The sequence below is a fragment of the Lipotes vexillifer genome, unplaced genomic scaffold (genome assembly GCF_000442215.2).
Source record: "Lipotes vexillifer unplaced genomic scaffold, Lipotes_vexillifer_v1.1 scaffold1113, whole genome shotgun sequence".
Lineage (NCBI taxonomy): Eukaryota > Metazoa > Chordata > Mammalia > Artiodactyla > Lipotidae > Lipotes > Lipotes vexillifer.
In genome coordinates this window covers 125,819-138,664 of record NW_006777938.1, presented here as the reverse complement: position 1 = coordinate 138,664, position 12,846 = coordinate 125,819, and the positions used below count along the sequence as shown (strand labels likewise).

The 12,846-nt window shown below is 35.8% G+C and overlaps 1 protein-coding gene across 4 annotated transcripts in view; it reads right to left on the bottom strand.

Moving 5' to 3' along the window:
- COP1 (COP1 E3 ubiquitin ligase) overlaps positions 1-12,846 on the bottom strand; it is a 229,072-nt gene that overhangs the window by 91,130 nt on the left and 125,096 nt on the right. For all 4 annotated transcript variants that reach the window (XM_007451361.1, XM_007451363.1, XM_007451362.1 and 1 more), the window contains one exon: positions 6,941-7,057. In XM_007451361.1, coding sequence (XP_007451423.1) covers positions 6,941-7,057 — 117 coding nt within the window. The remainder of the gene's footprint in view (positions 1-6,940; positions 7,058-12,846) is intronic.

The window sequence follows — 12,846 nt, the reverse complement described above, 5'->3', positions numbered from 1 at the left end:
ATTACAGGAGGCCACCATCACCCTGATACCAAAACCAAAGATACTACCAAAAAAGAAATTTACAGAACAATATCACTCATGAATATACATGCAAAATTCCTCAACAAAGTACTAGCTAAGAGAATCCAACAACACATTAAAAGGATCATACACCATGATCAAGTGGGATATATCCCAGAGATGCAAGGATTCTTCAGTATAAGCAAATCAATCAATGTGATATACCATATTAACAAACTGAAGGAGAAAAACCAAATGATCACCACAATAGATGCAGAAAAAGCTTCTGACAAAGTTTAACACCCATTTATGACAAAAACTCTCCAGAAAGTGGGCACAGATGGAACCTACCTCAACATAACAAAGGCCATATATGACAAACCCACAGCAAACATCATTCTCAATGGAGAAAAACTGAAACCATTTCCTCTAAGATCAGGAACAAGACAAGGATGTCCACTCTCACCACTATTATTCAACATAGGTTTGGAAGTCCAAGCCACAGCAATCAGAGAAGAAAAAGAAATAAAATGAATACAAATTGGAAAAGAAGTAAAACTGTCACTGTTTGCAGATGACATGATACTATACACAGAGAATCCTAAAGATGCCACCAATAAACTACTAGAGCTAATCAATGAATTTGGTAAAGTTGCAGGATACAAAATTAATGCACAGAAATCTCTTGCATTCCTATACACTCATGATGAAAAATCTGAAAGAGAAATTAAGGAAACACTCCCATTTACCACTGCAACAACAACAAAAAAAATACCTAGGAATAAACCTAGGTAGGGAGACAGAAGACCTGTATGCAGAAAACTATAAGACACTGATGAAAGAAACTGAAAACACAAAAACATGGAGAGATATACCATGTTTCTGGATTGGAAGAATCACATTGTGAAAATGACTATACTACCAAAAGCAATCTACAGATTCAATGCAATCCCTGCCAAATTACCAAAGGCATTTTTTTACAGAACTAGAACAAAAAGTCTTAAAATTTGTATGGAGACATAAAAGACCCAAAATAGCCAAAGCAGTATTGAGGGGAAAAAAACGGAGCTGGAGGAATCAGACTTCCTGACTTCAGCCTATATTACAAAGCTACAGTAATCAAGACAATATGGTACTGGCACAAAAACAGAAATATAGATCAATGGAACAGGATAGAAAGCCCAGAGATAAACCCACGCACATATGGTCACCTTTTTTTTGACAGAGGAAACAAGAATATACAATGGAGAAAAGACAGCCACAAACCTATGGTCAACTAATCTATGACAAACGAGGCAAGGATAATGGTGAAAAAACAGTCTCTTCAATAAATGGTGCTAGGAAAACTGGACAGTTACATGTAAAATAATGAAATTAGAACACTCCCTAATACCATACACAGAAATAAACTCAAACTGGATAAGAGACCTAAATGTAAGAACAGACACTATAAAACTCTTAGAGGAAAACATAGGAAGAACACTCTGACATAAATCACAGAAAGATCTTTTTTGATCCACTTCCTAGAATAGTGGAAATAAAAAGAAAAATAAACAAATGGGACCTAATGAAACTTAAAAGCATTTGCACAGCAAAGGAAACTACAAACAAGATGAAAAGACAACACTCAGAATGGGAGAAAATATTTGCAAATGAATCAATGGACAAAGGATTAATCCCCAAAATATATAAACAGCTCATGTAGCTCAGTATTAAAAAAACAAACAACCCAATCCAAAAATGGGCAGAAGACCTAAATAGACATTTCTCCAAAGAAGACATGCAGATGGCCAAGAAGCACGTGAAAAGCTTCTCAACATCACTAATTATTAGTGATATGCAAATCAAAACTACAATGAGATATCACCTCATACCAGTTAGAATGGGCATCATCAGAAAATCTACAAACAACAAATGCTGGAGAGGGTGTGGAGAAAAGGGAACCCTCTTGCACATTTGGTGGGAATGTAATTGATACAGCCACTATGGAGAATAGTATGTAGGTTCCTTCAAAAACTAAAAATAGAACTACCGTATGACCCAGCAATCCCACTACTGGGCATATACCCTGAGAAAACCATAATTCAAAAGGACACATGCACCCCATGTTCATTGCAGCACTATTTACAATAGCCAGGGCATGGAAGCAACCTAAATGCCCATTGACAGATGAATGGATAAAGAAAATGTGGTACATATATACAATGGAATATTACTAAGCCATAAAAAGGAACGAAATTGGGTCATTTGTAGAGATGTGGGTGGATCTAGAGACTGTCATACAAAGTGAAGTAATCAGAAAGAGAAAAACAGATATTGTATATTAATGCATATATGTGGAACCTAGAAAAATGGTACAGGTGAACTGGTTTTCATGGCAGAAATTTAGACACAGATGCAGAGAACAAACGTATGAACACCAAGCAGGGAAAGTGGCGGTGGGGTGGTGGTGGTGTGGTGAATTGGGAGATTGGGTTGACATATATATACTTATATGTATAAAATGGATAACTAATAAGAAACTGCTATATAAAAAAATAAATAAAATAAAATTTAAAAATTAAAAAAAAAGAAATAAGACATTCCCCATGACGATTTTAAGAAAACAATAAAAAGGAAAGAAAAAAAGGAATAAAGGAAACAATAGCAAAGATCAATAACCCTAAAAGTTGGTTTTTGAGAAGCTAAACAAAATTTATAAGTCATTAGCCAGACTCATCAAGAAAAAAAGGGAGAAGACGCAAATCAACAGAATTAGAAATGAAAAAGGAGAAGTAACAAATGACACTGCAGAAATACACATGATCATGAGAGCTTACTACAAGCACCTATATGCCAATAAAATGGACAACCTGGAAGAGATAGACAATATCTTAGAAAAGCACAACTTTCCAAGACTGAACCAGGAAGAAATAGAAAATATAAACAGACCAATCACAATCACTGAAATTGAGACTGTGATTAAAAATCTTCCAACAAACAAAAGCCCAGGTCCAGATGGCTTCACAGGCAAATTCTATCAAACATTTAGAGAAGACCTAACACCTATCCTTCTCAAACTCTTTCAAAAGATATCAGAGGGAGGAACACTGCCAAACTCATTCTACGAGGCCACCATCACCCTAATACCAAAATCAGACAAAGATGTCACAAAGAAATAAAACTACAGGCCAATATCGCTGATGAACATAGCACAAAAATCCTCAACAAAATACTAGCAAACAAAATCCAACAGTACATTAAAAGAATCATACACCATGATCAAGTGGGGTTTACCCCAGGAATGCAAGGATTTTTCAGTATATGCAAATCAATCAATGTGATAAAGCATATTAACAGGTTGAAGGAGAAAAACCATATGATCATCTCAATAGATGTAGAAAAAGCTTTCCACAAATTTCAACACCCATTTATGATAAATACTCTCCAGAAAGTAGGCATAGAGGGAACTTACCTCAACATAATAAAGGCCATATATGACAAACCCACAGCCAATATCATTCTCAACGGTGAAAAACTGAAAGCATTTCCTCTAAGATCAAGAACAAGACAAGGTTGTCCACTCTCACCACTATTATTCAACATAGTTTTGGAGGTTTTAGTCAAAGCAATGAGAGAAGAAAAAGAAATAAAATGAATACAAGTCAGAAAAGGAGATGTAAACCTGTCACTGTTTGCAGATGACAGGATACTATACATAGAGAATCCTAAAGATGCCACCAGAAAACTACTAGAGCTAATGAATGAATTTGGTAAAGTTGCAGGATACAAAATTAATGCACAGAAATCTCTTGCCTTCCAATACACTAATGATGAAAGATCCAAAAGAGAAATTAAGGAAACACTCCCATTTACCACTGCAACGAAAATAGCTAGGAATAAACCTACCCAAGGAGACAAATGGCCTGCATGCAGAAAACGATAAGACACTGATGAAAGAAATTAAAGATGATACAAACAGATGGAGAGATATACCATGTTCTTTGATTGGAAGAATCAACACTGTGAAAAGGACTATACTACCCAAAGCAATCTACAGATTCAGTGCAATCCCTATAAAACTACCACTGACATTTTTCACAGAACTAGAACAAAAAATTTCACAAGTATGGAAACACAAAAGACCCCGAATAGCCAAAGCAATCTTGAGAAAGAAAAATGGGCTGGAGGAATCAGGCTCCCGGACCTCAGACTATACTACAAAGCTACAGTAATCAAGACAGTATGGTACTGGCACAAAAACTGGAATACAGATCAACAGAACAGGATAGAAAGCCCAGAGATAAACCCACACACATATGGTCACCCTATCTTTGATAAAGGAGGGGAGAATATACAATGGAGAAGACACAGACTCTTCAATAAGTGGTGCTGGGAAAACTGGACAGGTACATGTAAAAGAATGAAATTAGAACACTCCCTAACACCATACACAAAAATAAAGTCAAAATGGATTAAAGACCTAAATGTAAGGCTAGACACTATAATCTCTTAGAGGAAAACATAGGCAGAACACTCTATGACATAAATCACAGCAGATCCTTTTTGACCCACCTCCTAGAGAAATGGAAATAAAAACAAAAATAAACAAATGGGACCTAATGAAACTTAAAAGCTTTTGCACAGCAAAGGAATAACTAAACAAGACGAAAAGACAACTTTCAGAATGGGAGAAAATAGATGCAAATGAAACAACTGACAAAGGATTAATCTCCAAAATTTAGAAGTGGCTCCTGCAGCTCAATATCATAAAAACAAACAACCCAATCCAAAGATGGGCAGAAGACCTAAACAGACATTTCTCCAAAGAAGATATACAGATTGCCAACAAACACATGAAAGGACGCTCAACATCACTAGCCATTAGAGAAATGCAAATCAAAACTCTGATGAGGTATCACCTCACACCAGTCAGAATGGCCATCATCAAAAAATCCACAAACAATAAAGGCTGGAGAGCGTGTGGAGAAAAGGGAACCCTCTTGCACTGTTGGTGGGAATGTAAATTGATACAGCCACTATGGAGAACAGTATGGAGGTTCCTTAAAAACTAAAAATAGAACTACCATACGACCCAGCAATCCCACTACTGGGCATATACCCTGAGAAAACCATAATTCAAAAAGAGTCATGTACCACAGTGTTCATTGCAGCTCTATTTACAATAGCCAGGACATGGAGGCAACCTAAGTGTCCATCCACAGATGAATGGATAAAGAAGATGTGGCACATAGATACAATGGAATATTACTCAGCCATAAGAAGAAACGAAACTGAGTTATTTGTCGTGAGGTGGATGGACCTAGAGTGTGTCATACAGAGTGAAGTAAGTCAGAAAGAGAAAAACAGTACCATATGCTAACACATATATATGGAATCTTAAAAAGAAAAAAAAAAAAGAAGGTTATGAAGAACCTAGGGGCAGGAGAGGAATAAAGATGCAGATGTAGAGAATGGACTTGAGGACACGGATGGGGAGGGGGAAGGGCAAGCCTGGACGAAGTGAGAGAGTGGCATGGACTTATATACACTACCAAATGTAAAATAGATAGCTAGTGGGAAGCAGCCTCATAGCACAGGGAGATCAGCTCAGTGCTCTGTGACCACCTAGAGGGGTGGGATAGGGAGGGTGGGAGGGAGACACAAGAGGGAGGGGTTATGGGGATATATGTATACGTATAGCTGATTCACTCTGTTATAAAGCAGAAACTAACACACCATTGTAAAGCAATTATACTCCAATAAAGATGTTAAAAAAGAAATAAAAACTCGTAACCAAAAAAAAAAAATGATGGCCAATGGTGAGTATGTTTATAATATTAAAAACTCAAAAAGCTACTCTAATTAAATGACTGATAAAATATTAATTAATAATAATAACTAAGTAATTATTGAGCATCATTTTCGAAGAGCTTTATAGACAGCATCTTCCTTTCATAATCGTCAGAAGAGACCCAAAAGGCTATCTCTATTTTAAAGATAAGGAACTTGGGGAGAGAAGTTAATCAATTTGCCCAAAGTAACATTTCTAGTCAGAGACAAAACAGGGATTTAAATAAGGGAATAATAGGTCCCAATGGAAAAGAGCAGCATGTGGGGGGGAAAAAAATCTATCTGTAAATGAAAAGAGAATTCTACCTACATATACATGTTCATCCATACCCTCCTGGAATTTAATTATGAAATTATGTCAGTATGCAAGTGAAATAAATAGTAAGTTGGAATAAGGAAAAGATGTTATGACAAATTAAGATTTAAATTTACCTTTGTACAAGGTAACATTGTGTTCATGATATAGTGGTAGATTATCTTTTTTTTTTTTTTTTTTTTACTCAAGATTATCAATAAAAAAAGGAATCAAGAATCAAGGAGATTTAACAATGCTAAAGTTAAATTACAGGTGTTTACTGATTTAGTAAACATTCAAGGTAGGAATTCAGATATAGAAGACAAAGGAATTATGAGTAAAAGTGACCATATAATTTATCTTCCAACCCATAACACTTTTGAGAATGAAAGAAAGCCCTATCAGTAATTATGATGGTAAGACAAATTGAAGGAATTATTAGGTTTCCTTTAATTAAAAAAAAAAAAAAAAAAAAAGGTTTGCTGTGTCTAAACAATACAGCTTCATTGTTTAAACATCATTATGACCTAAGTTTGTAAACAAATAAGCATTATTCATGTATGCAAAGACTCAGAGGAACAACAACAAAAATAATCAACAAACCCATCTCTATGTATTAGACATGGGAGACAGAACGCTGAAATTAAGGCACAGCAATTAATGAGTAAAAATGGCAAACCACATAGTTCTAATTTAGAGTATAATAATGAAAATAAAGTTTAAACCTACAAAGAAAGTTATTCATTTTAAAACGTTCTTTTATCTTAGTCATGAAAACCAACAACAAAAGAAGACAAATCTTTCATTTCTTACCTGCACAGCCAAAAGCCAGATGGTATCTAGAAGAGGGGCTGAATTTAACACAGCACACGTTAGCCTTCGCCTCAATGCTTGCCACCGAGTTGTCTAGGTTGGTAGACCATAGCTTCACTAAGAGTAAGGAACAATAAAAATGAAAATAAACAATACGTGGGCCAGTGCTTCTGTAACTGAGAAAGTCTGCTTATTGCTACAGCTGTCTTTTCATGCTAATCTAAGCATTTTGGTTTACTAGGATCAAAAACCTGAATGAATGAATAATAGAACAGTATATTTAAACCAACAGAACTTAGTTTCAAAGTCAGAAAATATTATATAATCAATATATCTCATAACTAAGGCATAAAAGACAGGTTAAAACAAAGCAATCTGAAATACATGTGTATTTGCCTTAGTATTCTTTAAATAGTGTGTGTGTGTGTGTGTGTGTGTGTGTGTGTGAGTAGGGCAACTACATGGTTTACCGTCCAACCTATTACACTTTTGAGAACCTCACATACACACACATTTTCACATGTACGATATATATCAGATTGTATATATGATATATACACAAATATCTTTTAAAGTACCTGGGAGCAGTTCTTATTTCATCTTTCAATTAAGAATTCCATGATTTTAAAATTTTACATGGGAACTTAGTTGTATGATTTAGTACGTCTAAGGTAACAGATGACAGAATTGCTTAGCTGAACTTTAAAATTTTGCTTTAATATTTGATATTTAGTCCATTCCAATGGTATATATTGAGATTTGTAAGGATTAGGGAGTGAAAAGCTGACTGATCAGAGCAGGTCAGATCTGAGAACAGAAGTATAAAAGTGAGATGTTATCTTGTGAGTTACCAGAGCAACCATATCATTTTTAAATAAAAATGTCTTAGTAGACACTAGAATACAAATAGACTTTCAAGATATAGGTTACGATCCTGGTTGCACATTAGGATTAATAACAAACATTAACAATAACAACAACAAAAGCCTTCCTAACCCATCATTCTATGGGTCCCAATGTCTCATCAGGACAGTGCCCAGATGGGGTCCAGGTATTGATGGTTTTTTAAAAAGCTCTCTGGGGGCTTCCCTGGTAGCGCAATGGTTAAGAATCCACCTGCCAGTGCAGGGGACACGGGTTCAAGCCCTGGTCCAGGAAGACCTCACATGCCTCAGAGCAACTAAGCCTGTGTGCCACAACTACTGAGCCTGAGCTCTAGAGCCCGCAAGCCACAACTACTGAGCCCATGTGCCACAACTACTGAAGCCCGCGCACCTAGAGCCCGTGCTCCACAACGAGAAGCCACCGCAATAAGAAGCCTGTGTACCGCAACGAAGACCCAACGCAGCCAAAAATAAATTAATTAATTAAAAAAAAAAAAGCTTTCTGAGTGATTCTAATGTGTAAAGCAAAGTTGAAAACCAAAATATAGAGCTGGAGGCATAATAAAATTTTAGAATCTTTTTAGGATTATTAATACAGTGATCTTTAAATAGGAGTGAAAAACATAAAAATGGTTCCAACAACTACCACTTCTATGAATGTTATTTCATAAGAATAGAGACTTCCTCTCTGTGAACAGGATCATTTATCTTCTATGAATAGAATTTCACAAGAATAGAAAATTTCTTTAAATATGTGAAACCTCTGAATAAAAATTAAACATTAAAAAAAGTTATTTAAAACCTGATAAATTGGGCTTCCCTGGTGGCGCAGTGGTTGAGAATCTGCCTGCCGATGCAGGGGACATGAGTTCGTGCCCTGGTCCAGGAGGATCCCACATGCCGCGGAGCGGCTGGGCCCATGAGCCATGGCCGCTGAGCCTGCGCGTCCGGGGCCTGTGCTCCGCAACGGGAGAGGCCACAACAGTGAGAGGCCCGCATACCGCAAAAGAAAAAACCAAACAAAATACCTGATGAATCTATTAGTCTTCCCAGAGAAACATAAGATACTCATTACTAAAATAAAAAAATAACAGTTTTAAATAGAAATGTTTGATTTGTTTCATGTTATTTTCCAGTAGGAATCGTGCTATTTCAGTCAACATACAATTGTTCAGGCAATTAAGATACACAATTCTGAGATGAGATGGCTAGCTATAATTAAAAGTCTGCATGTCAAATAGTACTTATAGATTAGAATATCAAGCGGTAGGACTGTACTCTAACAGCGTGGCAAGCCAAAGTTAACCCACAACAAATATTTATGGAGCACCTACTAATCCCATAACCTCACTACTAATCACTAAGAACCTTTACAAACAAGGGTTATATATCAGTGTTTCATGACTATTAAATATGAGTAGTCATAAAAATGAACCAGAACTAACAGAACAACAGCTAACTTAGAAGTGAGGTTTTCTTTTTTATTTCAAAGTAATTTTCTCAATGGAGTAATCATTTACATTTAAAAAATAAGACATAATGGTAACCACCATGGTTATAATTTTCAACACGTAAGATATTAGAATCTAATATAACTGTTTGAACTGTAAGGATACCTAAGGTTTAAAATACTATAAAGATACATTGAATATATAAAGCATAGAAAAGAAAAATGCACAAGGAATATAATACTGTTATTAAGTTATTAGTTATTACATAGAACAGGTATTGTGGATTAAACTGTTCTCCACAAAAAGATACGTTGAAGTCCTAACACTAGGTACCTATGAGTGTCAACTTATTTTGAAATAGGGTCTTTACAGATGTAATCAAGTTAAGATGAGGTCATACTGGAATAGGATGGGCCCTAAATCCAATGACTGATACCTTTATAAGGCGAGGGAGACTTGGCTACAGAGGCAAAGAGTGAAGAAGGCGATGTGTAGAGAGAGGCAGAAATTGGATGAAGCTACAAGTAAAAGAATGCCAAGGACTGCTACATAACCACCAGAAGCTAGGAAGACAGCAAGGACGGATTCTTCCCTAGAGTCTTCAGAGGGAGAATGGCCCTGCCAATACCCTACTCCGGGCTTCTAAGCCTGTAATACTGTGAGAGAATAAATTTCTATTGTAGGAGCCAGGCAGGTAGTGGTACGCTGCTATGGCAGTCCTAGGGAACTAATACAACAGATATGATGAAATAATATTAAAATCAACTTAATATCCTAAGATAACATCATGGGTCAAAAGGTAAAATAGTATAATCTTTTGGAGAAAGATATCAATAAAAGTACTGGAAGAAAATGTCTAAGACTGAGAATTCCCTGGCGGCTCAGTGGTTAGGACTTGGCGCTCTCACTGCCAGGGGCCTGGGTTTGATCCCTGTTAAGAGGAACTAAGATCTGCAAGCTGCGTGGTGTGGCCCAAGAAAAAAAAAAAAGAAAATGTCTAAGACAAATATAAATGAGATGTTCTTCACAATAAGGAACTATGGTTCCTTTCTCCTTAAAAGTCTGATAGTAAGAATTTCTTTTAACTACAAAATTACAGTCTCAACATTTATTGTGAAAATTCCTTTTGGCAAGAAAAAACAAAAGAGAATTTAAAAGAAAATATCCTCAAGGTGAAGAGCTAAAGCAATTAAATCAAACAAAACACACTGCCCTTATTTATATAGCCTCCTGTGACACTCAGAAAAAAATCAAAATAGTGACTCCTATGAAAATCATGTCAAAATGTAGGAGACTAAAAAAAAAAAAACTTGTTCTGAATACTACCTAGCTGCCTTTAGGAAATGAATTTTTTACTTATAACTAAGTGTTTTATTACAAGCTTGATTAATGTTAACAGGTAAAGAAGAGATTTTTGGGTTTTTTTTTCTGTTTTTTTTGAGTATCACCTGAATCTTAAGTCCCATTAAAAAGTCCTGAATTTAAAAAAATCCAACTACCCTAGAGGATTGGTGAGGTTTATCATCTACAAATCTTTAAAGTCTGGGTTAAACACTCCCTAAGTTCTTTTGTTCAAAATTATTTTTTCCAAAAACAGAACACATTACATATCTATAATAATGTCAGTACCAATTTCAATGTGCAGGATTTATGTTTCTGAGCTTTTCAGACTGGGTCCACTGTATATCTATTTGCACAAAGCTTTCTAAGAAAGAATTCACTGTGAAAGATAAAGGAAACAGGCCCAGGAGTTTGACACAGTAAGAAAACCTGTCTTTAGTGAGAATGTGCAAGTATGAGTATGATTCATATCTGGTACTACTGAACCCACTTCTGAACTACTGTCTAGATCCTACAGAAAACAGAATGAATTAAAAGGGAGACTGCTGCTTCACCCAAAACTATCATAAACATCTATACTATTTGATAAGTCTAAAGAAGTGTAAAAGATTAAACACAAAGATGTGTACTTTGACAATGCTAATTATCAAACATAAGTTTTTCTTTTAAACTTCATCAAAGAGAAAACAGGCCTTGTCGCATTAATTAGCTAGTGTTGCACAGCAAATTGCCCCAAAACTTAGCAACTTAAAACAACAAACTTTACTATGTCACATAGTTTCTGAGAGTCAGGAATCTCCAAGCAGCTTGACTGGGTGCTTTTGGCTCCCTGTGTCAAGGCTCAGAGGTCACAGTAAAGCTGAGCTGAAGAATTCGTTTCAAAGTTCACTCAGCACAGCTCTTGGCGTGAGGATTCGGTTCCCCACCATTTGGGCTTATTATACAGCTAGCTTCTCCCAAACCAAGTGAATGGAAAGAGAATGATGAAGACAGATAAACTGATTTCAGAAGGGACATACCTTCACTTCTATAGTATTCTGGTATCATGCAGACTGGAACAATGGGGAAGCAGGGGAACTAAACAAGTGTGGGAATAATAGAAACCAAAGATCACTGGGGTCCATCTGGGATGCTGGCCAACACAAGCCTTTTAATTTCATTTGGATCCAGGAGATATTATACTTAGTAGAGTTATAACTTATGGGAATGATAACTGTTATCATAATGCTGTTTATTTATTATGTTGCAGTTCATTTATTAGTCCTCTGATGATAAGAAGTGGAAGCATTTCATTCAGTATGAGTTAAGTAAAATTAATTTTTGAAATTTACCAAGATTTCAAATTCAGCACTTTTACATTAACATATACAACTATGAAAATTTGGAATAAATCAGGCTAAATTTAGGGTGTCCTAAAGCCTAAATTCTTCAAACTCATATGTGGAGGGGAAAAAACCTTTAAAGAATGTGCTGGGCTTCCCTGGTGGCGCAGTGGTTGAGAGTCCGCCTGCCGATGCAGGGGACGGGTTCGTGTCCCGGTCCGGGAGGATCCCACATGCTGCGAAGCGGCTGGGCCCGTGAGCCATGGCCGCTGAGCCTGCGCGTCCGGGGCCTGTGCTCCGCGACGGGAGAGGCCACAACAGCGAGAGGCCCGCGTACCCAAAAAAAAAAAAAAAAAAAAAAAAGAATGTGCTTATTCTATTTCAAAAAGAAGATTATTTATTGGAAATGACTCTTAGGTTATGTATTTTAAAAGGAAAATACATTTTCCCAAAAGAACTTATAAAATGGCACATGAAACTTTTCTGATTACCTTGCTAGGTACTGACAGTTCTTTAACATGCAAATATGTGCACATATAATTGGAAGTAAACTTTTTTTTTTTTTTTAACTTTTTATCTTATAACTGGCTTAGAGAAGTTAGATCAACATGGTTGATCTGTCGGGGAAAAAAGTTCAGTCATCATTTATGAGGAATTAAACTATTGTTAAAATATACAGATCAGAAAAATATCATTTGTAAGGACTGAGTATTTAATTATGCAATGGAAAAATAACTTCCATTGTTAATAATGGTTAAAATTTGATTAAACAACAAATATAAAAAATGTTAAATATTTTTGTGTAAAATACATTAAAAGTAATTTAAAATATTCTTACTATAAAATTATTATAAAGGCTATATTTTATAAGTAAAATCACCAGTCAAGGAGTGATAAATATATTTAAG